This window comes from Streptopelia decaocto, assembly GCF_964273445.1.
Source record: "Streptopelia decaocto genome assembly, chromosome: 3".
Taxonomy (NCBI): domain Eukaryota; kingdom Metazoa; phylum Chordata; class Aves; order Columbiformes; family Columbidae; genus Streptopelia; species Streptopelia decaocto.
The window spans coordinates 19,396,975-19,419,411 of record NC_138656.1 but is presented as its reverse complement, the minus strand read 5'-3'; the positions used below and the strand labels follow the sequence as shown (position 1 = coordinate 19,419,411).

The window sequence follows — 22,437 nt, the reverse complement described above, 5'->3', positions numbered from 1 at the left end:
CCTCACCTATAGCTGAGCTACTGCAGACTTACATACAAAGAACTAAACCTATTAAATCAATGGAAAAGCAAGATTCAGGTTAACAAAGACATTTACATCCATGTAAAACACATTTCCATCACATTGGTAGAGTGTCCATTAAAACCACCACCTCCTTAACCAAACTTTTTTTCTAAAGTCTTTTAGCTGTGCTAGTAGAATACCACAGGAAGACCTGTCTTCATATATATCAGCGCATGCAGCCATATATCAAAATTCAACCACTGTATAAAAAGAAATGCTGTAGGTGTTACACACTACTTTCCAAATTTGAAATTACAAAAGTGGTTCAGATTACTCCTTGCTTAAGGTCATTCGCGTGTCCAAAGTCACACATACGTTCTTCCATGTTGGCTGCCATCAGGAAACTAATGATGCTGCCTGTTAACACCATGTTCCAAATAAACTAACAGTGCAAAATTTACCAAGCAAGTATTTCACAAGCTCTCCTCTCGACAGGTTAGAGCTTCAGAAATCAGAATTTTACTTATGAAAGGCCACGGAATGCTGGCTCTTCTCCGCGGAGCTTTAACATTTCCCTTACCCCCATTTTCCAAATAGTATTTCATTGTGGTATTAAGATCACTGCAACTTTGGAAGCATCGTTATCAATTCTCCAGGGCAGTTACGGGCTTTGATACCAATCGGTTTTGACTGCATTCCTGGTTAGTGCATTAGTAGCAATAACAGAAAGCCTTACCCTGCTGGGTCGTAGGTTCAACCGGCTGAGAGGCTGCCTGCAAGCCTGGCTCAGAAGCAGAGGAGTCTCCCAGCACAGAGTTTAGAGAGTTCTCAACAGAGGCAGGGGTAGCTGCAGAGGGAGAAGGGAGAACACTAGGCTTGGATGAGGGAGTCGAGGCATTCGGGGAGTTGGGAGAAGGAGAAGCTTGAGGTCCAGAGAGTGACAGAGGCGGAAAGGAAGGCAGTGGGGGGGGAGGAGGTGGCGGAGGCGGAGTTGGACCTGAGGTAGAAGGTGAAGGAACCGGATAAGCCAGGTTTTCAGGAAGCCCGTTAGGAGCCATGGGAGACGTGGACATTTGGGTCACTGGATTGGAAGCCGACGCTGGGAGGACGGGTCTTGGACCAGTAGCTTTGCCTGGTGGACTGCTTATCATTACTGGAGGAGACGGGGGAAGAGGGGCGAAACTGGGCGCGGACCAGGCCACAGGCTTTGTGTTTGGAGGCAAAGTCGCCGGGGCATTGACAGGAGAAGGGGGCCGAGAACTTTTGTTCAGCGGACGAGGAACCGTAGCATAATGGGGGAGAACAGGGTGGAAAGCTGAGCCTAAAGATGTAGCAAAACGTGATGCAGAGTGCCTTAGAGGCGGTGTAGGGGGAGTGGAAGTCGGTGGTGCAGAAGTCACTACAGCGTACTCCGGTGTGGCCTCCGACATTGGTGCTGAAACCGCTTTTGCATATGATGGAGGAGGCGCTGAAGGAGGCTGGCAACTGGAGTAGTCGGGAAGTGGAGTGCTATACGGGGAGTTGTCGAAAGATGGAGCTGGACAGAAGATGGAAAGCAGCAGCAAAGGCAGGATAAAAAAAGGAGAAAGAGAAAAAGGGAGCTAATGAAGCAACAAAACCAGCATTCAAACAAAATGCATAAATGTAGACTACAGTTAGTACCAGAGGATTAGGCACAAGTGAAAATACTGTTAGGAAAGTTTTACATATTATCAACAGCTGTTTTTAAATTTTACCAAGTATTTTTGTGCCAACATTTGAATTTACAAGTACATCCTAGAGTAAGTTTTCTCAAATCCCATCTGTGAGATGGATTAGATACAGGATTGATTAATGAGTTGTTTTTATCAGCTTTTATCTCCTTGTTTGGTTGCAAACTGCAAGCAAGTGTAGTGATCTTAACATTTGTTACAACTCCACTAACAAAATTCATACCATAGGCAGCAAGTATCTCTCCCACAGAAAAAGCTCCACTGCAAACTTGAAAGTAATGGGAATAAACTACCAATAAATCCTCTGCTCTGAAGTGATTAGCTCTTACATTGTATTCTGCAACTGTTTACCATGAACTGACTTCTTATGTAAATTGAGTTTGTTACTAAAGAACAACCAAGTGCTTGACAAAGTGTGGCATTATATTACCAAAATGAGAAAGCTTTCAGTTATCGCTGGATACATTTCCGCAGGCAGTGCATTATCTTATCTACAAATACATATAATACATTTCATTGAAATGTTACTACAATGATAAATTAAGAAAGACTTCATACTGAAAGGCATTTCTCGCACTATTACTTTGTCTTATGTAGGTATATACCATCTATGTTAACACACTCAAGCTGATATGTTTGATTTTGGTTTTTTTTTTTTTTTCCAAATTATGTAATGAGAATACATCTTGTTAATAGAGCAAACCATGATAAAGTATTTAGAAATTTTAACTCATCATACTTTAACAATTGTTGGAGGTGCCCAACATGATTCAAGTTCTTCAAGCAACCAGAGAGTACAGCAATGGAGTGAGCAAATAGTGCAAAAAAAATATTTCAGAGGTAATGGAAAGTTATGACAGAAAAGCCAGAGATCTTTGACTTCTTGCCATAAAAAGGAAGCAATTCCAGCAAATAGAAGCCCGAAATATCGGCCGTTGTTGCACAACTGTACTCACTGCCCTTTGTTGCGTCTCTCCCGCTCCATCACCCAAACACATAGAGCCATCTAGTACTTGAATACACTCACGCTTTGAAATTCTTACCAGCATTTGAAATTCTTCTCTCTCTTTCCCATTCCAATTGTTCCCTTTCCAACTGTTCTTGCCGTTCTCTTTCTTGCCTTTCCCGTTCAAGTCGTTCAAGTCTCTCTCGATCCTGCCTCTCCTTCTCTTGTCTCTCCCTTTCTAGGCGTTCTTGCCGTTCCCTTTCTTGCCGTTCTCTCTCCAGTTGCTCCTGTTCTAGGCGCTCTCTTTCAAGTCTTTCCCTTTCTAGCCTCTCTCTCTCCAGCCTCTCCCGTTCCATTCGTTCACGATCCAGCCTCTCCCGTTCCAGCTCCTTCTGCCTCTGTTGCTCTTGCAACTGTCTACAATCGTGAAAAAAGGAAAAAGACTAAGCTGCAAAGCGAAAACCAAAAATATCAAGCAACTGTTGGGGGACAAGAGGAGATAAACTAATCAACGATCTTTGCACCGGCGAGAACAAAAGCACAGCATTTATACCACCTACATAAAATTCTTAATTCTACATGTTCTTTTTCTGAGCTGGACAATAGATGTATTATGCTTACAGTAAAAATAATCACATATTCAGTTTCCTCGTAATTAATTTAACTTTCTGAGAGACGGCTTTCAAGAAGTAAAAATAAGAAAGCTATTGCTGATAATTTACTAACTGATGCAATCTTCCCAGTTTGGGATATGGAGTTACCTTTGTTCTTCGCAAGGCATTTTATACTTGAAGTAGTAAATTAAAGTACAGTGAAATAGGAGTATTACAAATTTTAAAAAAAGCCACCCCCAAACAAATTACATTTTTCAGATGAACTAGTCAGCTAGTATTTATCCAAATTTTACAGAAGCATCACAATGTATTTTTTGTCCCTCTCCACCCGTGCAGTACTACAGACACATTCAACTTAACTGTCGTCAAGATGAGAACATCCTGGAGACAGGGGAAAAGTGGACATGGTTGGAAAAAATCCAAGGTGCAGCAGGTGGGGAAACACTGCGGGGAGCTGGGGGGGTTTCCAGCTCATGGGAAAGCACAGAGCAGGGAAAGGCGTGGAGAGAAGGAAAACAAGTAAAAGCCAGGCAGAGGAAATATAACGAACTTCCCAAGGGTAAGAAGGAATCGTGCAAAATTTGCTGCCAAGCCCACTAGGCTGGCTGAAAAAAAGGACTTTCCTGCAAAAATACAGTGTGAAAAGCTATAAACAACCCTTCCCCCACACCCCCTTACAACTTGTTTTATATATATTTTTTTAAAGTTTAAAAAGAAATTACACTCAAATGAGACACATCTTTGTAGTCCGCTAAAATATAGCTGTTTGACTTTCAAAGCTTTTTCATCTCTTGGGGGAGCTCATTACTAACAGAAGAATTAGGTGCATCCTCCTCAAAGCTGTGGCCAGTATGTTACTGTCAGTACGTATCGCTGAAAATCTTGTTAGTTATCATCCTCTATTTGAATTCTTATTTTCAAAAATGATGATGTTTAAAAAGAAGAACTTGTACATAAAAGCACACAGCCATTTTTTTCTGCCATGCTTCAGATGCAAACTGAAGAAAGCTTCTCAATAAATACAAAGCAGAGGCAGCTTTTAACTATAAAGCAAAAACAAGACCTAAATTTTGACACCTTAGGCTACTAGATATGTGTTTTTCTATAGACTGCCACTAGGCAATCTTATTTGGAAAGGTCATTAGTAATTCTATATTATACACTTAGAGCCATGCTTGAAGCTTGAAAATTAAGGGAGCTTCAGATATTTCATTCCTATTCATGCTCAAAAAATACTGGCAGAACTGGAAACCCCAGCTCATACACTGTTACTATTGAAGTCTATCCTCCTTCAGAACAATGTTTTTCCTTTAAAAAACAACAACAACAAAAGCCTCTGTAAAATATTGACATTTTATACTTGCTATAAACAAAGCTGTTCCAGTTATGTACAGAAAAGGACTTCTCCCTACTGAACCTGTTAATCAACATCCTCAGAAGCTGCAAAATAGTTCTGCTTCTGTGTCAGTTCTGCCACCAGCTCCCTCTCTCCCATATAACAGAGTTGTAACAACAGTTATTAAGGAATTAGGGCTGCAACTTGGCTCGTTAAATGCTTGATTTTTAGCCTCTATAGTCCAACAAAAAGTCTGGTAGTTGACTGATACATATTTGGAACCAGTAGACAATTTCTACAATAATATCAAGAGAATACAACGTAAACCACAAAAATTTAAGCTCCAAAAGGGATATTAAAAATATTTTTGGCATTACATTTTAACTTGCTCTGTATTGTATGAAACTAGTCCTACGTGCTCTTTTAGCCTCAGATAAAATCTCTTATTAGAGGAAAGCAGGATTTTCATCACGGCTAACTTCAGCTCCGTCACCTTGGGCTCTTTTTTTAGTAAAGAAGAGATGGATGCACAGATGTTTGTAGCTAAAAAGCTACTCAGAGCATGAGTCAACATCTACAGACTCCAAACACAGCTTTTGTTTATTTTGTTCATTCTTTTCAATTGATTTGTCAGAAACCATCATATTCTACCTAGAAACATACACACTGTTAATCCTAAAACTAAAATGTAGATAAAGCATTTGAGGTTATAAACGTTTCATGTTATATTTAGTTTATGAAATTAAAAGGTATGGGTTCAATAACACATCACACAGCTGACAAATATTTAAATTTTCTTTTTCTTAAGTTCTTCATTCCTTTAGAGAAATAGAACCTTGATATAGGTCACTTCTCACATAAGAGCAGCATCACCAAGGCAGTTTTGCAACAAGTCATACTGAGAGCTGTGCCATTTCATGTTTTCATTAACAACCTGGAAAAGAAACAGCAAGGTGCTCTTGACTAAGCTCCTTAATTTAATAAAAGATGATGGTCAATTACATAGAATAACTGATGGATCTTCTAATTCCAAGCAACTGGGCAATACAATTGGCAAATAAAATTCAACCGAGATATAACTGAAGTGATACAGGGGAGAGAGGGAAAGTCTGCTAAATTCCTATGTAAAATGCTGGAGTATGAGTTGGCCACTGACTCTGGAGTGAGATATTAGGGTTATGACAGACAGTTCTACGATGACATCCATTCACTGATGTGTTCTGTTCAAAAACATAAACCAGATGCTGCACATTAGGAAAGGATTACAGAGCAGTACAGAAAATGCCATCATCCAGCTCCACAAACCCTGCCTCTCTGTTCCCATCTCAAAAGGGGGAAAACAACAGAACTGGAAAGGCTCAAAGAGCGCAAAAACTATGACCAAACATACCAGTTGCCATTCAAAAAAATAACTAAAGATCCTGGAAATCTGCATTCTGGAAAGGACAACTGGAGGTCTATAAAATCCTGAGCAATGAGGACATCCTAATACAGCAGCTGGGAGGAAAGAGTAGATGCAACTAATTGCAAAGCTCACCCCCAAAAAAAGTAAATTAATGATAATAATAATTATTTAAAAAAAAAAACAAAAACAAAAACAAAAAAAGGTGAGCACCTCTGCACATCAGGCAGATGAGCTGTGGAACTCCTCACCCCAGCAATTTCAAGCAAGAAGAGTAAAAAGCCCAAAAAAGAAAAAAAAAAAAAAAAACACAACATAGAAAGTCATTTAAATAACAAAAATTGCATCATGCACAAGAAGCTGTTGACCTAAAAATGCCCAGAGGACTGGAGAGCAGCAAGGGGAGTATTCCAGGAGTTAAGGTGGGGACTTTTGTTAGTTTTTACTTAAAGCGTTTCCAACTATTGAGAGAGGTATGTCCATGTGTGTATGTGCTACATACAAGGAGGGGAGAAGGGAGATATGGACAGTGAGACTATATATATACATGAGACTGTCTCTATCTAGCATGTAATTACATGCAATTTTAGCTAAAGTGTAAGATGTATGTCTAAGCCAAACTGTTTGCTTGGGATTGACTAACTCCCAATATGTGTGAAGGTGTTCCTGAGGTTACCTGGGGTTGTTCTCCTCCTGAAAGAGCTTTGTCTGTGTCTTGATGACACACAATGCCCATGTGTCACCACAAAATGTACCTGAGCATTCATACACTTTATCTGAAGGAAAAAATATTTCAGTCAACAAACAACACTATCAAACTGTATTGGCTGTCTGCATCTTGGATAAACGACAGTGAGATACTCACTTTCACCTATGCAGGACCTAAAAGAAAAAGTTCTCGTAATTAAATACTGAGTGACTTGATATTTAATGTATTTAATATATATTTTGTAAAAGAATCCTCATTTTCCATTTCTTAAATGTACAAATAAAAACTGTGAATAAGTTAAACACTTTGCTTACAATCCAAAAGCTCTACCGAGAGAGGGCAGCAAAATACCTTGCAAACACTTCCTATAATCTAAAATTCTCATGCAGGAAGATATAGGAGATGAAATACACCATCCTTAAGGATAATTTTAACTTTACATTATTCTCATTCTACATCACTGAAGCATTCCTTTGTCAAAAAGGAGAGAAAACAAAAACCAAAACACACAACCACCACCCACACCACAACCCACTACATTTTTACAGTGGTTTTAATGACTTCACATAACATTTCAGATAGAAAACCAAAAGTGGCACAGGTCAAAAGATCAGTATACCAGTAATGCAATGAAGTTGCTTCAACACAGCTTAATAAGGAAGGGTGAATTCCATAAACTAAGAGAGAACTACAGCTTAACAAGTGTAACAGCTGTAGCTTAAAAAGATTAAGGACTCATTTTGCTAATTTAAAAAAAAAAAAAAAAAAAGGATAAATTTGTGTGCATTAGAACCCCTTGGTTTTGTTTAGTTAGCATTAGATAATGTAATTTTCTTTTAAAGTATTGTCAGAGATCAAAATTACATTGTGCAAAAGCATTAGTAGATTAAAAGGAGTTATTACGCATCAATTAAAGCATTTCTGAAATGTCAAGACTTGGGCAGTTCTAAAGCATGGAAATATTCAAGAACATTGTGAAACCAATATATGAAAATCCTTCAGCCTTAGAAAGCACAGTACCTGGCTACCAGGACAACTTTTGAAAAAGCTAAAGAGGTACTGAAAATGCCCCCAGAAAGCTATAGTGAAATGATAATTATGGTAAGGCAAAGTGATTCTTCTAATTATTTTAAAGGTGTGAGTTACTAGAAGCTAAGAGCTAATTTACACCGAATAGCTGAAAACAGTGCTTTAAAACACACATCGATCCACATCGATCATACGTGACGTAGGTACCATTACATATGGGTTTAGATACAAAGAATCAGCTTCAGAATTCAGAGCAGCTGCCAGCTTCATCATGCATTCTAATCATGAAACTTTCTTTTGGGAATTTCATTAGTTCCATGCCAAAAGTGTCTTGGGAAACTTCACTGGGGAGGGGCGGGGGGGGAAAGGTATTAGCTGTTGTTTTTAAATTACCTTACTTTATTACTGCAACATCTTTTAAAGTTATTTCCCCTCTTTTTCTCATCCTTTTGTCCAATCAAAGAGAAGGTATAGTCAGAGAGGATGAAGAAAGAATCATATTTACAATAGTAACTTGTGACTTTGAACTCTATCAGCATTAATCCTCCAGTTCTATGGGCAGCCAAGAATCAGGAGCATGACCACATTCTTGAAATAACACAAGGAGAAAAATGCAAAGAGCATAGTTAAGAACACACTGTTGCATCCCTGCTGAAAGAAACCTCACATTTTCCAATGGTGACAGTGTTTAGAATTTCTCATACATGACAACTGCAAACCAGAATCGCTGTTAGTTTCCCCAGCTACACACTAAGCCTTCCGAGTTTGTTCTGAATCAGAGCATAAAAGGGAATAAAAATTAAGAAGTAGTGCTACTATCTCAGCTCTTGATGAGACTCATTCATTATATGAATGAGTCAGTATCTCATGCGCACTGAGATCACTTCCTATCGTGGCTTTCACTAGCAAGTAACATCACCATATTCAACAACCATCACATGCAGCAACTAGTGAGCTATCCCAAAATGATATTATTCAGTAACTTTAGATCTGTGTTTTCTGGGGGAGGTGGCGGGGTGGGGAAAGGCTTTTTTAGCTTCTGCTCCTGGGGTTGAACGATTGACCGTGATCCTCTGGTCCCTTTGCGAAGGACTTCAACAGTGTCATTCAAAGTAATTGAAGTCACCATCAGTTTTCTTAAAATATGACCATTATCATAAGGGTTGAAGGGAAGACAGAGATCTCAACTACATTAAGAAACTCAGTGTTCTCTGCTAAAACAATATTCTGTGTCAGAGCAGACTTAATAGCCAGAGAGAACCTGTCTTCTTCTGGAACATTTGCAGTAACAAGAGAAAGTTATGTCCCAGCATTAGGTAATTCTCACCGTGCCAAAAAACAGAGCTTGTGTCACAACGGCACCAATTAAAAAGAAAAAAAAACAACTACATGCAACAAATCCATTGCCAAAGCAGTTTGTGAAAGCAAATAGCTGTCTGCTCTGGCAGGTCACCTTGCTTCCTCAGGTGCAAGTTTTTCCTGTACATTCACATAAATCTTCAGGATTCAAACACGGACTTGCTTTGGTTTGGGATGTGAGATCAAGCCATTAATTTTTTTCCTAAAAAGATGACAGCAAACCACACTGAGATGACCATATATCAATACAAGAATTCAGCCACAAACCCAAAAGACTTCTTGTCACAAAGGCAGATACATTAAAAACAGAGGTATTTCCATGAACAGTACAGACAGAAGCATCTTTGTATCACATCCAAATTCAACAGGCACTGAGCTGATAGACACTTCAAGATGAACAGCAACTGGTTTGAAGTATTTGATTTTAAAATTCACTGTAGAACACAAAGACACAAGACAAAGCCTGCAGAAAACAAAATATCTCAAGGAACAGACCTGACTGAAGTAATTGCTGCATTGAGTGAAGAGGTCAGCTGCAGGCAGATAATACACACTATTTGACAGCTGTTAGTCCTCATTTATGAACACACCAATTTCATATTCCCTTCTTTCTTTGTTGAATAACTTGGTGTCAAAGCACAACATCAAATCACTCAGAAAGATCAATACGAATACTATCCTCATTTTCTCTGTTTAAAGACACAACAAGGATAGGGCAAAAAATAATGAATAAGATGCGCGTATTGAAAAAGGACATCAAAACTCGTCACTTAAGACACTAACAAAGTGTTAAATTAAAAAAAAAAAGATCGTAAGACAGATTCACTTGAGGGGAAATTTTCAAGTTTGTGTCACACATCGGGTGTTTTGCCTTTTTTTGAAGAACAGTTTCTTGCTTGTGCTGTTATCTATTCTGAAATAAACAAACGTGGCATAGCAGAAGACAGACACAAGGATGACACCCCAAAGGCAGCATGAAGGTTGACCATTGCTAGCTTAAAATATTGCAGTAATATATTTTGCACTTTATCTATTCTGAAAGTTACCATTAAGACATTATGTGCATCTTTCATTCTGTGCTTCACTAGTTTTTAAATGTAAATTTTATAACCCAACATAAACAACAAATCTAGAAATAATGCTATTACATCAAAGTTCCAAAAGTAAGCGTATAATATCAACTATAATTAATCATCAAAACCTGAATTCATCAACCCAAACCAATGGAATTGTTCAAGCTTTGTTGGCGATCTGGCCATTAAACTTGCACTTACCAACTGAATAAATATTAAAATACATTTCCACCATTAAAGTACATTTACAAATTTTAAAAGTTGCACTGTAGTGACTAGCTCTACAAGAAAAGTCCATAACACTCCAGTCCTGGAATCTCCTGCTTTCAGGGCAGCTCCTCTAACCCGGCCTCAATTTATGGAGCAATACACAACACAACAATGTTTGGGCTTTTATTCTAAAATGCCAAAAGCCCCAGCATGTGGGCACAGATACCATTATCTAATCCAACAGTCGCTACCTACTAGAATCCATCTCACATGAGGGCTGTCCTCCCAGCACTGAGTCACTGCTCCAAGCCGAGCAGCTGGCTGCAAACAGGCCACAACAGCAGCCGAGCGGGAGGCGCTGGCGCCAGACGCAGGGTGACCTCAGCTCCATCCCCAGCACCGTGTTATCTACAGAGAAGCAGCCACCTTGTGACTGCAAGTAGCCCCACGTGCTCTACAGACATCAGTTTAACAAGGTACGGTCAATCTATTTTATCACTGTTACAACCGTTTGTAGAAAGAAATAGAAAAGTGCTTCAATGCGTTGATTATTTTGAACTTTGCTGCCGGTTTGAGTTTTAATAGATTCATCTTCTGATCTTGTTCTGCACAACTTCAGAAAAGGAACAGGTGTGTCTGCTATGGCCCTTCAAATTTGGAGGAACTTATCTGAGTATCAACATTAAACTCGCACTTTAATAGCAAGTATTTACTCATCATTCCAAAATTCAGCATTTACCACAAACCTCACTCTCCTGTATGGTCACATAAACCTACTGAATATGTATCTCAATAATGCTTATGTACCATGGAATGAACACACAGCACCCCAAAAATGTCAGGATTCATTTACAAAGAGAAAAGAGTCTAAATCATGGCAACACAGATTGCAAATTTACATCACATAGACTACCTTCACCCAAACCAAGAGTCTTCAAGAATAAAATGTACACTTGATGCACGAATAACATAACCTCAGCAGAAGCAATCAATATTTAACCTCTTGGCATCTTTTTAAGTGCTCTCAGATGCAAGAACTTCCCTTTGCGTCATCTGAACTGAACTCTTACTAGATGCTCTCACTAAAACTCTTGAAGTTAGCTGTGTTTAGCTATGTCTTTTTAAACAAACATTTTTCAAGTGCTAGACAGTCTGAACAGGCTCTACCCAAGCCCACTGCACATGGCTTCAGAGAAACCCAGACTAGAGCTATTAACAGTTGACTTGATAGAACAAGCAAGAAACAGACACTTAGAAGACCTGCAAGTTTGACCATTCAAAGGTAAAAGGCTTGTGAATTGAGTTTATGTACATGCTATCAAACTGACAATTTGTCTCAGTTTCAACACTGGTGGACAAAAATTATAAAGGCAAAATTAGAAAGGCATTTAATTGACTACATATATCATGACTTTGAAACACTATGCGAATCTACAGGTCATTACACCTACTGCCAGTGTTCAAGAAGCTTTCCCCTGATTGATCACCATTTCATGTAACACTTCCACTGTCAATTTAATTTTCTCTGTACACTAGTATTAAGACATCCTAAACTCTAGTATTTGGTCTACAGGTTGGGGGACTCTAAAAATGTCTAAAAAACAGGACACCAGCTATGTATTATTTCTCATTGCACTTTGATCATCAAAATCTCCAACATCATTCCACTCTTTCTGTTCTCCTTTGTACTCAGGTATCTCAACTCACATCAGTAGCAAGGACTTGCATTCTTCAGCAAAACACCAAATAAAATGGGAACCTTTCCAGTTCCAAGGATGCAGGAGGAACTACCTGTTCCTACGCTCCTCACACTTCCACAGTGATCCTCCTTTCTTCCACCTGACGTAGGAACTACCCTCTTGGTATCTGTCAAATGCTTTCCTAAAGCCCAGGAACACCACTTTTGCAAAATAAAGTATTATCTGGGTACAGTTTACTGTCCTGTGTTTTACCTGGTTCATTATTCTGTTCTTCAAAAGTAGTTCTAAATCTTTTCATATGTGCAAGGCCAAACTAACAGGCTTCCATTTCCTTGATCAAAAGGGATTAGAGGTCTAACAAAAAGCTCGTATTTTAAAAGCTCAAGTCACATTAGTTGGAAATAAGAAACTAAGAAAACCAGGTTTTATCAGTCAAGCAAAAACTGGCAACCAGCTGCCACGAAGACATGAAGAGGTATCTACCAATCTAAAGGTTCTTACATACAGATTTCTAATAGAGAAAGGGATCTATTAAGGTCTTCCCTCACCTTGATCTTTTCAACCTAAGTTCAAGTGTCCTGCTAGTTTATATACCTGACAAAAGCTTGACTACAGGAAGTCATCGGTGCCCATGCAATGCTTGAAAAAAATAGCTTCTCTATAGTAGAACAACCTACTTCTGTTGGCAACTCCTTCAGCAGTATTCTAGTGTGTTTGTCAGGACAGCACTAATTCCACAAAAGGTAATCAAAATAACAAAAAACTGGAAAAATGTAGAAGATTTTCTGATCCAAATTTCATGTTTTGCATTAAACAGGAAAAACACCAAAAACACCAACACACATACACAAACCACACGAAAGAAAGAACTGAACATTTTTGAGAAAGGGTAAGATTTCAAAGAGACGTTTTTAAAAGTGTTAACTAAAATACTTATGAGAACCACCCTTCAAGCAACATCCACATTAAATTGCAGCAATTAAGGCAGCAATTTTGCCAATGCAGTCAGAAAACTGCTTAATGGAATAGGGCTCTTCCCAGTTTGCTAAACATGTCAATGTTACCCAACATCTATAGCTATTCAGTACTGTAAGCAGACAGCACCCATTACCTCTCCATAAAGCCAGTTACTAAGTCTCTGAGAGACTTGACAGAACTAAGGAGAACTTCACTGTGAATGGGAATAAACTGTGAATGGAAAGAAAATGGGAGGCACTAAAAAAAGTCATTATTATACCAGAAATCTGTGTTCCAGAAATTATGAGGACAAACAAAGAACCCTGAAACCTTCAGGATGAGCTAAACAACACTGATGGGTCTTTTTTCTTCTGCGTCTTTTGTTTCCTGACCCACTATGCAATGCAGAGGCTGGAAAGAACACTTCATATGGCTTTACAGAAATCTGAAGTCCTCAGAATAAGCTGTCAGATAAATGACACCATTTCAAAAGCAGAGGAAAACTGGAAACAGGACATCTGGCTGTTAACTAGGGAATGGTCACGGGCTGTGGGAAACCAGGCTACCAGGGACACAAAGTGACAGGCAAACTTTCTTTCCTTTAAACCAAAGAATCATTTTGGTTGGAAGAGACCCTTAAGATCATTAAGCCTGTTATTATACATACATTGCTACTGAATTGTGGGATGCAGGTTTTTTCTTTATTTCCACATGTTTTCAAAGCAGCCCAGGAATTACATATGTAATAATTAATGATTTACATGGGGAAAAAATACAAATTACTTTAGCGCAGTTAAAATTAAGATTAGCAAAATCTCATAAAAATACTTTTAATCTGTAAAATAAAAGGCATTCCTTTAAGTCTATCATCAAATAAGAAAGTGCTACCTTTTTACCACCTTCTGAACCTGTACTGTCTATAAGAAGCCTCCCAAAAGATGTTACGAAAACCACACCATATCAATACTACTTTCTACCACAGTCACACACCAAGTTTTCTTCAACAGTATCATCCCAATCCATGATGTAAATGAAAACTGTAAGCAAACTTTAAGTATTTAAAAATAACGGTCCCCCCTAATATTCTGCTGCTGCGTTTACATGAACTGCAATATTTTTTGAGTACTTACGACAGGAGTCGGTCAAGTTTTGGTCCATTGCGTCCCTGAAGGACAATAGGTGGCTTGTATACCTTCATTATGCCCTACAATCGATACACTTTCTCTGTTTCTGGTGTTCTTGGTCTCTTTATTTATGAAGCAGTGATGATTTTGAAGTTATTTATAAACATTAACTCATTAAATTCCCAAGTGTCATATTAGATACCAACTCAGTGACTCATATTCCTGACAATATATTTATCACGGCTGGAAGAGATGGTAAATTTACATGCACAAGTAGCACACAGAAGCATGCCATGAACTAATGTTATATTTTAGAATGGTATTTGACATTAAGTGACTCTGCAGTTATTAACAAATACGTATGTCAACTAAAGTTGGCTGATTATCAATCAATCAATGGAATTTATAAACGCTGCCTGACTACGACTCTGACAAAATGAAAAATAACCTAGACAACAAAAATCCTTTCATTTTTGAGGATTTAAAATGGAAGCTGTAGTGTTTTAAAGCTTGTTATTACTGTTCTTAAGTGAGTGCAAGTTACAGAAAATTACAGCTATCTTCAAGTACTCCCTGCTTTAACAGGAAAAGCATACAACATTTGTTTAGGTTTCTTATAAGAAAGTAACAAAAGTTATCAGTTCACCAGATGAAATTATTACATTCGCCGCCTTTTGTGTAATCCTGGCCACATAAAAACCTCAGTGTTTTAGATCCCACATCTGGTCCTCATGACCTTCCAGCCTGTCATCACTGCACAGTAAACAATGCAAACATTCTAGTAACAGGCTCTGCAGCAAAATAAAGTAATATTAGATTTTGAGAAGAAGTGCTAAAGCAGTAAGGCATCTAAATCCTTTCTAAAATAGAGAAAAATCTTTGCACCAAAATAATACACTTTTGTTGACAATGATCTAATGTAATTCTTCAGTTCCCAATTTCCCCAAGATTCGTCAACACCGGTTATTAAAGTGAAGGAAAACATGGGATCAATTGTAGAGGTCTCTTTAATACGCCATTCTTCACCAGTCACTCCTTCGGCAAAACATTTCTGAGGAAATGTTTCTTTTTGTGCCTAGGAAAACCCTGAAGCTACAAGCTACATAACTTAATTTCGAAATCAGTCCTGCTTTGAGCAGAGGGTTGGACTAGCTGACCTCCAAGGGTCTCTTTTTCAACTTCAATTTTTACATGAGCATTTTTTTTTCAGGCTTAGAATGATTTTAAAAAAATATTTTTCTGAACTTGGGAGTCAGTCAAACATTATTGAATCAGGTACCCTTAAGGGGAGGGATATGAGACCAGCACTTAAAACCAAATATTATTGAAGCCACATTTTAAACAAGACCTCCACCCTGCAGACACATTTCATGAGCAATAAACTCAGCAAAGCCTTTCTACTGATCCATCACAAGCCCCATGTTCCTTCCCACACAGTCACAGTTATTCCCTTCTCTTGCATTCCCTGTAGTCTCACTGCTCCCCACAGAATTCGATTCTGCCCACACTGCCTTTACCGAGACTGGAAATGTCACTTGGAGATATGTTAAAAGTAATATATACCTAAACCTTTGCTTCCCAACTATTTACTATTCTCTACATTGTGATAGTAAGACTATTGTTATTACAGTATGAAAGCTGAAAGGCAGTTACTGCAGAAGACAAGTTCTAGCTTAGAGTTAATTGAAATGTATTATAACCATATAGTTAGAGTAGTAAAGAGACCAGAGAAACATTTGTGAAATGTTGTAATAAAATTACATGTTCTTCTTAGGCTTAAAGACCCAATGGCAATAGTCTTTCCACAGACAATCTGACCAGCAAGATGAGTAAACACCCATTCCACTTCTCTATCCTTTTTTTAGGGGAAAAACAAATCAAAACCAGGACCAGACTTCAAAGACGACACACTATTAGATGAAAACAAGTGGATCAGACTGATCAAATGAGAAAGTGAAGCCATAAGAATGCCATCTGACAATATGTTTTTTACACACAGAAAATGTCAAGCAAGACTTGCAGAGCTCTTAATATGGGGCAGCACTTTTTTTCTGAAGGAACATCTATCTACAACACTTCTCTGAAAAGTATTTCAGCATTATAAATTTCCATTAATACAGCCTTCTAAAGGAACAGAGGGGAAATAAAAATATTAAAAGCCACTACTGTAGAACAGAAAAAAAAAAATCAAAAGAAAAATACTTTTTAAAAGTCTGTCAAAAGAAGTGACATGAAAGACCTTTCTCATGACAGCAGACTTGCACAAAAACACATCAAACAGACAGATTTGTAATGAGCTTCTTGCTTATTTGCTTTTAAACAAGGGGCCTTTCAGATAAAGCGATCCCTGCTCACGTTTAAGAACATATTGCAGAAAATAGGTATGACTAATTTTGATGTCAAATCTTTGTTCAATGCATATAGCTAGTTTGTTGAATCTACAATATTAATTATTCCCAAATTAGCAATCTGGTTCTGCTCACCTTTGCATAAACAAATGCAAATTATCAAAATATCAAAACAGGAAAAACTTCAGTGCCAATTAGACCAAACATGTTAAAATATTTTTCCAGTTACCACTGAAAGCTATTAAATGAATTCACACCATCACTCTGGATCACATCCTATTTATTCAAGGATCTTGTTCCCTACATCTGTACCACATGTGACCTAAATTGCTCCCAGCATCCCTCTTGGAAGGGAACAGCTAATCTCCGGGGAGTATTTTGATGGTAAAAGAATCCAGGATTGCACCACAGGCAGTACGCCTGAGACAGTTCAAGGTCTTGCTCTTTTGCTGAACCCAGTCTGATGGCACTATCCTAGAAGACTTTGCCATTTCATATACCCACATCCCAGGCACTCAACCTACAGCACTAACCCATATTGCCACACAACAAAACCAGGAATATGGCAACTAGAAAGTTTGTTCCCAGAACTCAGGCACATGATTGATACATAGCAATTATTAAAAGGAACTGAAAACCCTCCATATGTTAAAAATGCTACAGGTCTGGGTTACCCACAGGGTATGGGACAGGGTACAGTGCCTTCAAATTGAAGGGAACAGCTTAGCCTGGAGGAGTGCAAACTGGTCAGGGGAACATGGACTAGTCCCTGAGGGCAGCACAGATACAACCAGTATTGCTACAGGTAAAAGTTCAACTCTTAAAAGGTTCCATGAATGTATACACTAAAAGCAGAAAATGAAGGTTTCCTTGATCAATAACTGATGTAGTATAAAGGTGAACAAACTTTCCTATACACTTTGCATTAGTGCATCCACATTCAGGAAGCAAAATTGTCATTCTCCATGATGATTTAATTCTCTGCTTCTAAAGGTTAAAGCTTCCTTCCTTGCCTCCTTCTTTATAAGAACATGTCAAAAACCGAAGACAAAACAGTCACTAGAAAATTAATTAGTCTGGTTGAAAAATAGCAGCAGTGAAAGCCTCCAAAGATTCCCATCTGATCTTCAACTTTTCCATGACAGGCCAATAGCAATTGCAATGTTTGAATGGGTGGAGACTAAGAATAAGGGATCTCGCTACAATCAAAGTTTTTGCACACATACAAATGCTGCCCTAATGCAAGAGAGTAATTGAGGTCCTTGACATTTAAGTTCTCATCATTAGTGAGGAGTTATTACATGTGTTAACTGAACAACTGCTCACTTATAATACTGTACCTTCTCTGGATTTCCAATTCTTCTTGTGATGGACCATTTTGAACTTGAGGGGGAAGCTGTGAATTCTGTCGAGGCAATGTAGGACCTAAAAGTGAAGGCAGATCATAAATTAACGATCTGAACTTTTAATATGCAAAAAATGCACAAAACCAAGGCAAAAGGCCAAGCAATCACATGACACTGTAAGAACTGTTTACTTCTGCTTTTTAAGCCAAAGAAGCTCAACAACAGAATACAGCAAATAAAAACTGCAACAAATGTTACTTTATGTATTTACAGAATGGATTTATTTCACATGGATGAAAGGGTTTCACAGAAACGCAAAATAAATTTTATATATGATGGAACTTCACGAAAGCTTTGAAAAGCGCTCCAAGTCTGAGATTTTCTTAGAACAATGAACAAGTACTCTTGGAGGAAAAGGCTCAAAAAATTAAAACACTCACCTAAATAGAACACTGGAAATGAAAAAAAGAAAAAAAAAAAACAAACAGGAGAAAAAACATCAGAAGCTTATCACCATATTGAGAGAAGGAAGATAAAGTAAGTTTCTACAGGTCACACCACAATTTACTCAGTTTTTAGCTCATCAACTTGGATCAAAGACCTTCCTTTTTGGATAGATAAGTATTGTGTCCAAATGAACAGAGGCATACAGCGAATGCACAAACTGTGCATTCTGCTCAGCACATTAAATGCAAAAGAGGACATGCAAATACATCTTCAGCTTTTATTGATGGGCAATTCTGAATCATACATCTTTTGAATAATTGTATATCCTAGATCTTGCTTCTAAAAACAAACAGGCTTTTCCATTTTTCTTACAAATGTATTTACAGCACAAAATCATTTTAAAAGATTTAATAGAAGGATGAAGAACTGCGGAATAGAATACAGTAGATCATGAATATACTGTTTCTGTAAAAATAGGCAGTAAACCAGGAAATTATTTAGACTACAGCTAAATTTAAGTTTATGGAATTTATAAGCAAGTAGGATTAAAAAAAATAAAAATGTATCAAGTTCTGAAAAGGTCCCAAAGCAAACCAATAACTTCTTGCTTAGTTTCCATCAAACTAGAACGATGGAGTTGTATTGAAATCTGCCATATCTCAAATATCAAAATGTAAAATTGTTTGCCATCTGAACTTGTGAAAGTCATCCAAAAACATGAAGAGACCATGTGTGACATACTGAGACATCAAGGACAAGTGATCTGCCTCAGATTCACCAAACAAGTGCCCTGTTCAAATGCTGTACAGAGGTTCACTTACTCAAAACAGCATAGTATTGTTTCCACTGTGGTCATAAAGGCAACGAATCCTGAAAATTATAAAAGTGTATACTATCTACCGTAAACTACAGTTAAAAAGTAGCGTGAGCACTTACTTCTAGAATATAAAAGCAGGAGGTGTACTACAGAGGTTGTGTTTCCCTTTGTTATTCTTTTCAGCAAGCATTAGGTCCTCATACCTAAATACATGATGTTGCCCTGGATGTACTATTTTTACTTGGAGTATCTCCAAGAGATACCCACAGATATAAATCCTTATTATTTTCAAGGCAAAAGATTTAACTGCAATGATAACTGATAATTAATTTATCAGTCAGTAGGAACATCTGTCATATTGCTCATCTGGAAAACTTTTCTGCTTTACGACTTCCGAAGTCACACATCCTCCTCCATCACCTCCCCTGAGTGACAGGTGGGAGGTTTTGATGCCCATTAAGCCATGACTGCAGCTCCCAAGCAGCCAGGGGAGCAGCCAGGCTGTTCGCTGTCTGCACCGCGCTGCAGCCTTTCATGGGCTTTTAGAAGCAGAGACAGCCCGGCAGCAGCTGCGTTGCTGCTTAAAGGTGCTATGTAGCCCCACCGCTTGCCACATCCGATATAATCCCTTCCCTCAGATCTGCCATTTCTCAGTATGAAACACATTCACCTAAAAATTAATAACAAAGGATAAAAATAATAAATGGTCACGCTCTGGCCATTTACCAACTGGAACTATTTTGTACTGAAAACAGAGTAGAAATGAATCACAGAATCACAGAATCGACTGGGATGAAAAGACCTCAGAGATCATCGAGTCCAACCCTTGGTCCAACTCTAGTCCGTTTACTAGATCATGGCACTAAGTGCCATGTCCAATCTCAGTTTAAAAACCTCCAGGGACGGCGAGTCCACCACCTCCCTGGGCAGCCATTCCAAAGTCTGACCACTCTCTCTGTAAAGAATTTCTTTCTAATATCCAGCCTAAATTTCCCCTGGCAGAGTTTAAGCCCATGACCCCTTGTCCTATTGCTGACTGCCTGGGAGAAGAGACCAATCCCCACCTGGCTATAACTTCCCTTCAGGTAGTTATAGAGAGTGATGAGGTCACCTATAAGCCTCCTCTTCTCCAGACTAAACAACCCCAGCTCCCTCAGCCTCTCCCCATAGGTCTTATGTTCAAGTCCCTTCACCAGTCGTGTTGCTCTTTTCTGGTTCCGCTCCAGCACTTCAATGTCTTTCCTGAACTGAGGGGCCCAGAACTGAACACAATACTGCAGGTGTGGCCTCCCCAGTGCAGAGTACAGGGGAAGGATCACTTCCCTTGTCCTGCAGACCACGCTATTTTTGATACAGGACAGGATACCATTGGTCTTCTTGGCCACCTGGGCACACTGATGGCTCATGTTGAGCTTCCTGTCAATTAGTACCCCCAGGTCCCTTTCAGTCTGACTGCTCTCCAGCCACTCTGCGCCCAGCCTGTAGCGCTGCAGGGGGTTGTTGTGACCAAAGTGCAGCACCCGGCACTTGGCCTTATTGAACTTCCTCCCATTGGAATCAGCCCATTTTTCCAGTCTATCCAGATCCCTCTGCAGAGCCCTCCTGCCTTCCAGCAGGTCGACACTCCCTCCCAACTTGGTGTCATCAGCAAATTTGCTGATGATGGTCTCAATCCCCTCATCTAAATCGTCAATAAAGATGTTAAACAGGACTGGACCCAACACTGAACCCTGGGGAACACCACTAGTGACTGGCCGCCAGCTAGATGCAGCCCCATTCACCAGCACTCTCTGGGCCCGGCCCTCCAGCCAGTTCTTAACCCAGCGTAGAGTACACTTGTCCAAGCCACGGGCTACCAGCTTTTGCAGGAGTATATTATGGGAGACAGTGTCAAAGGCCTTGCTGAAGTCCAGATAGACCACATCCACGGCTTTCCCCTCATCCACCAGGTGAGTCACCTGATCATAAAAGGAGATCAGGTTGGTCAGACAGGACCTGCCTCTCCTAAACCCATGCTGGCTGGGTCTGATCCCTTGTCCATCCTGAAGGTGCTGTGTGATTCCATTCAGGATGATCTGCTCCATAACCCTGCCAGGCACCGAGGTCAGGCTGACAGGCCTGTAGTTGCCATGGTCAGCTTTGCAGCCCTTTTTGTGGACTGGGGTAACATTGGCCAATGGCCAATTGGCCAAAACCTCAAACTTCTGCTCATTTAATCTTTAAGAGTATTTAATATGTTTGTTTTGTTTTTAACAAGGTATTATGCTGCAATAGGTGAGTTTGGAATGCCAACATACAACCCTGCCACCAGCATCCCCCCGACTCTTTCTTTTGCCAGCATCACTGGAAACCAACCACCTGGCGTCACTTGCACTGGCTATTCAAACCCGCCCAACTATCGGAAAACCTGTTCTCATAGTCTCAAATTGCGTTGTAGGGCACTCTGTCAGAAAATAGTGTTCTCTGTAAATTCTGTAGAACACAACCATCACCAACTCGAGCCAGCGTAACCTGGCCAATCTACTCCAGTAAGTTATGTGCTTCTTTCATAGCTGTTAATTCAAAGGAGCCGAATGCAACCCCCTGCTAACAATTAACATGGTTGTTACAGGATTTCTTATACATTTTTGCCATAAGGAAATGAAAGCTGGGCATACCAAAGGCTTTCAGGAAAGTAAATTTCAGCTGTCATTTGGCCTGTTCTCTAACAAATTCCATGCTAACAGGCACTGGCAAGTTAAAGGTACACATCAGGTGGAAAAGTATGTTCTATCCCATAAAATTAAGTTATTACAGCAAGCTGAGACCACCACTTCATTGCTAAAATACAACTGTCAGTAATGGGACAGATGGTATAAGAAATAAATAAGCAGGAACTAACTAATAAACTCTCTCAGAGGCTTTTGAGCACTTCAAGGTACTTTAGTAACATCAAGCCTCAAGAGAAATATTCATAGATACTGCCTGGAAAAAAATTCTGATCCTTCTACAGGATCACTTTATCTTCAGAGACAGGTACAACCCACATTAGAGACTAGGCTGAATGGTCTATTCATTCTGATTTTTAAGGAAAGCCTAACATCTTTCTTTTTCTAAGGAAAGCACAGATGGTGCACTCTGTGGCACAGTCTGTCAGACAGAGGATATAATTTCATACTAATTTGTTCAGCAGCTATTCCACTTTAAATGCTTTCTGGTTTTCAGCTTATTCTCACCTTCACATCACCCTTCCTCTATGACAGTTCAGGCCTCTGTGTAGCGAGAGATGGACTGGAAATCTAATACATCAAAAATTTCAAGAGAAA

The 22,437-nt window shown here is 39.1% G+C and overlaps 1 protein-coding gene across 6 annotated transcripts in view; it reads right to left on the bottom strand.

Annotated features, from left to right (window-relative positions):
• The window catches only part of ENAH (ENAH actin regulator), a 102,149-nt gene that overhangs the window by 18,748 nt on the left and 60,964 nt on the right, over positions 1 to 22,437 (bottom strand). For 2 of the 6 annotated variants that reach the window (XM_082049394.1, XM_082049395.1), the window contains exons 4-6: positions 17,863 to 17,947; positions 2,759 to 3,078; positions 740 to 1,540 (exon numbers count right to left, since the gene is read on the bottom strand). In XM_082049394.1, coding sequence (XP_081905520.1) covers positions 740 to 1,540; positions 2,759 to 3,078; positions 17,863 to 17,947 — 1,206 coding nt within the window. The remainder of the gene's footprint in view (positions 1 to 739; positions 1,541 to 2,758; positions 3,079 to 17,862; positions 17,948 to 22,437) is intronic. The other 4 variants (XM_082049396.1, XM_082049397.1, XM_082049398.1 and 1 more) reach the window with 2 other exon arrangements.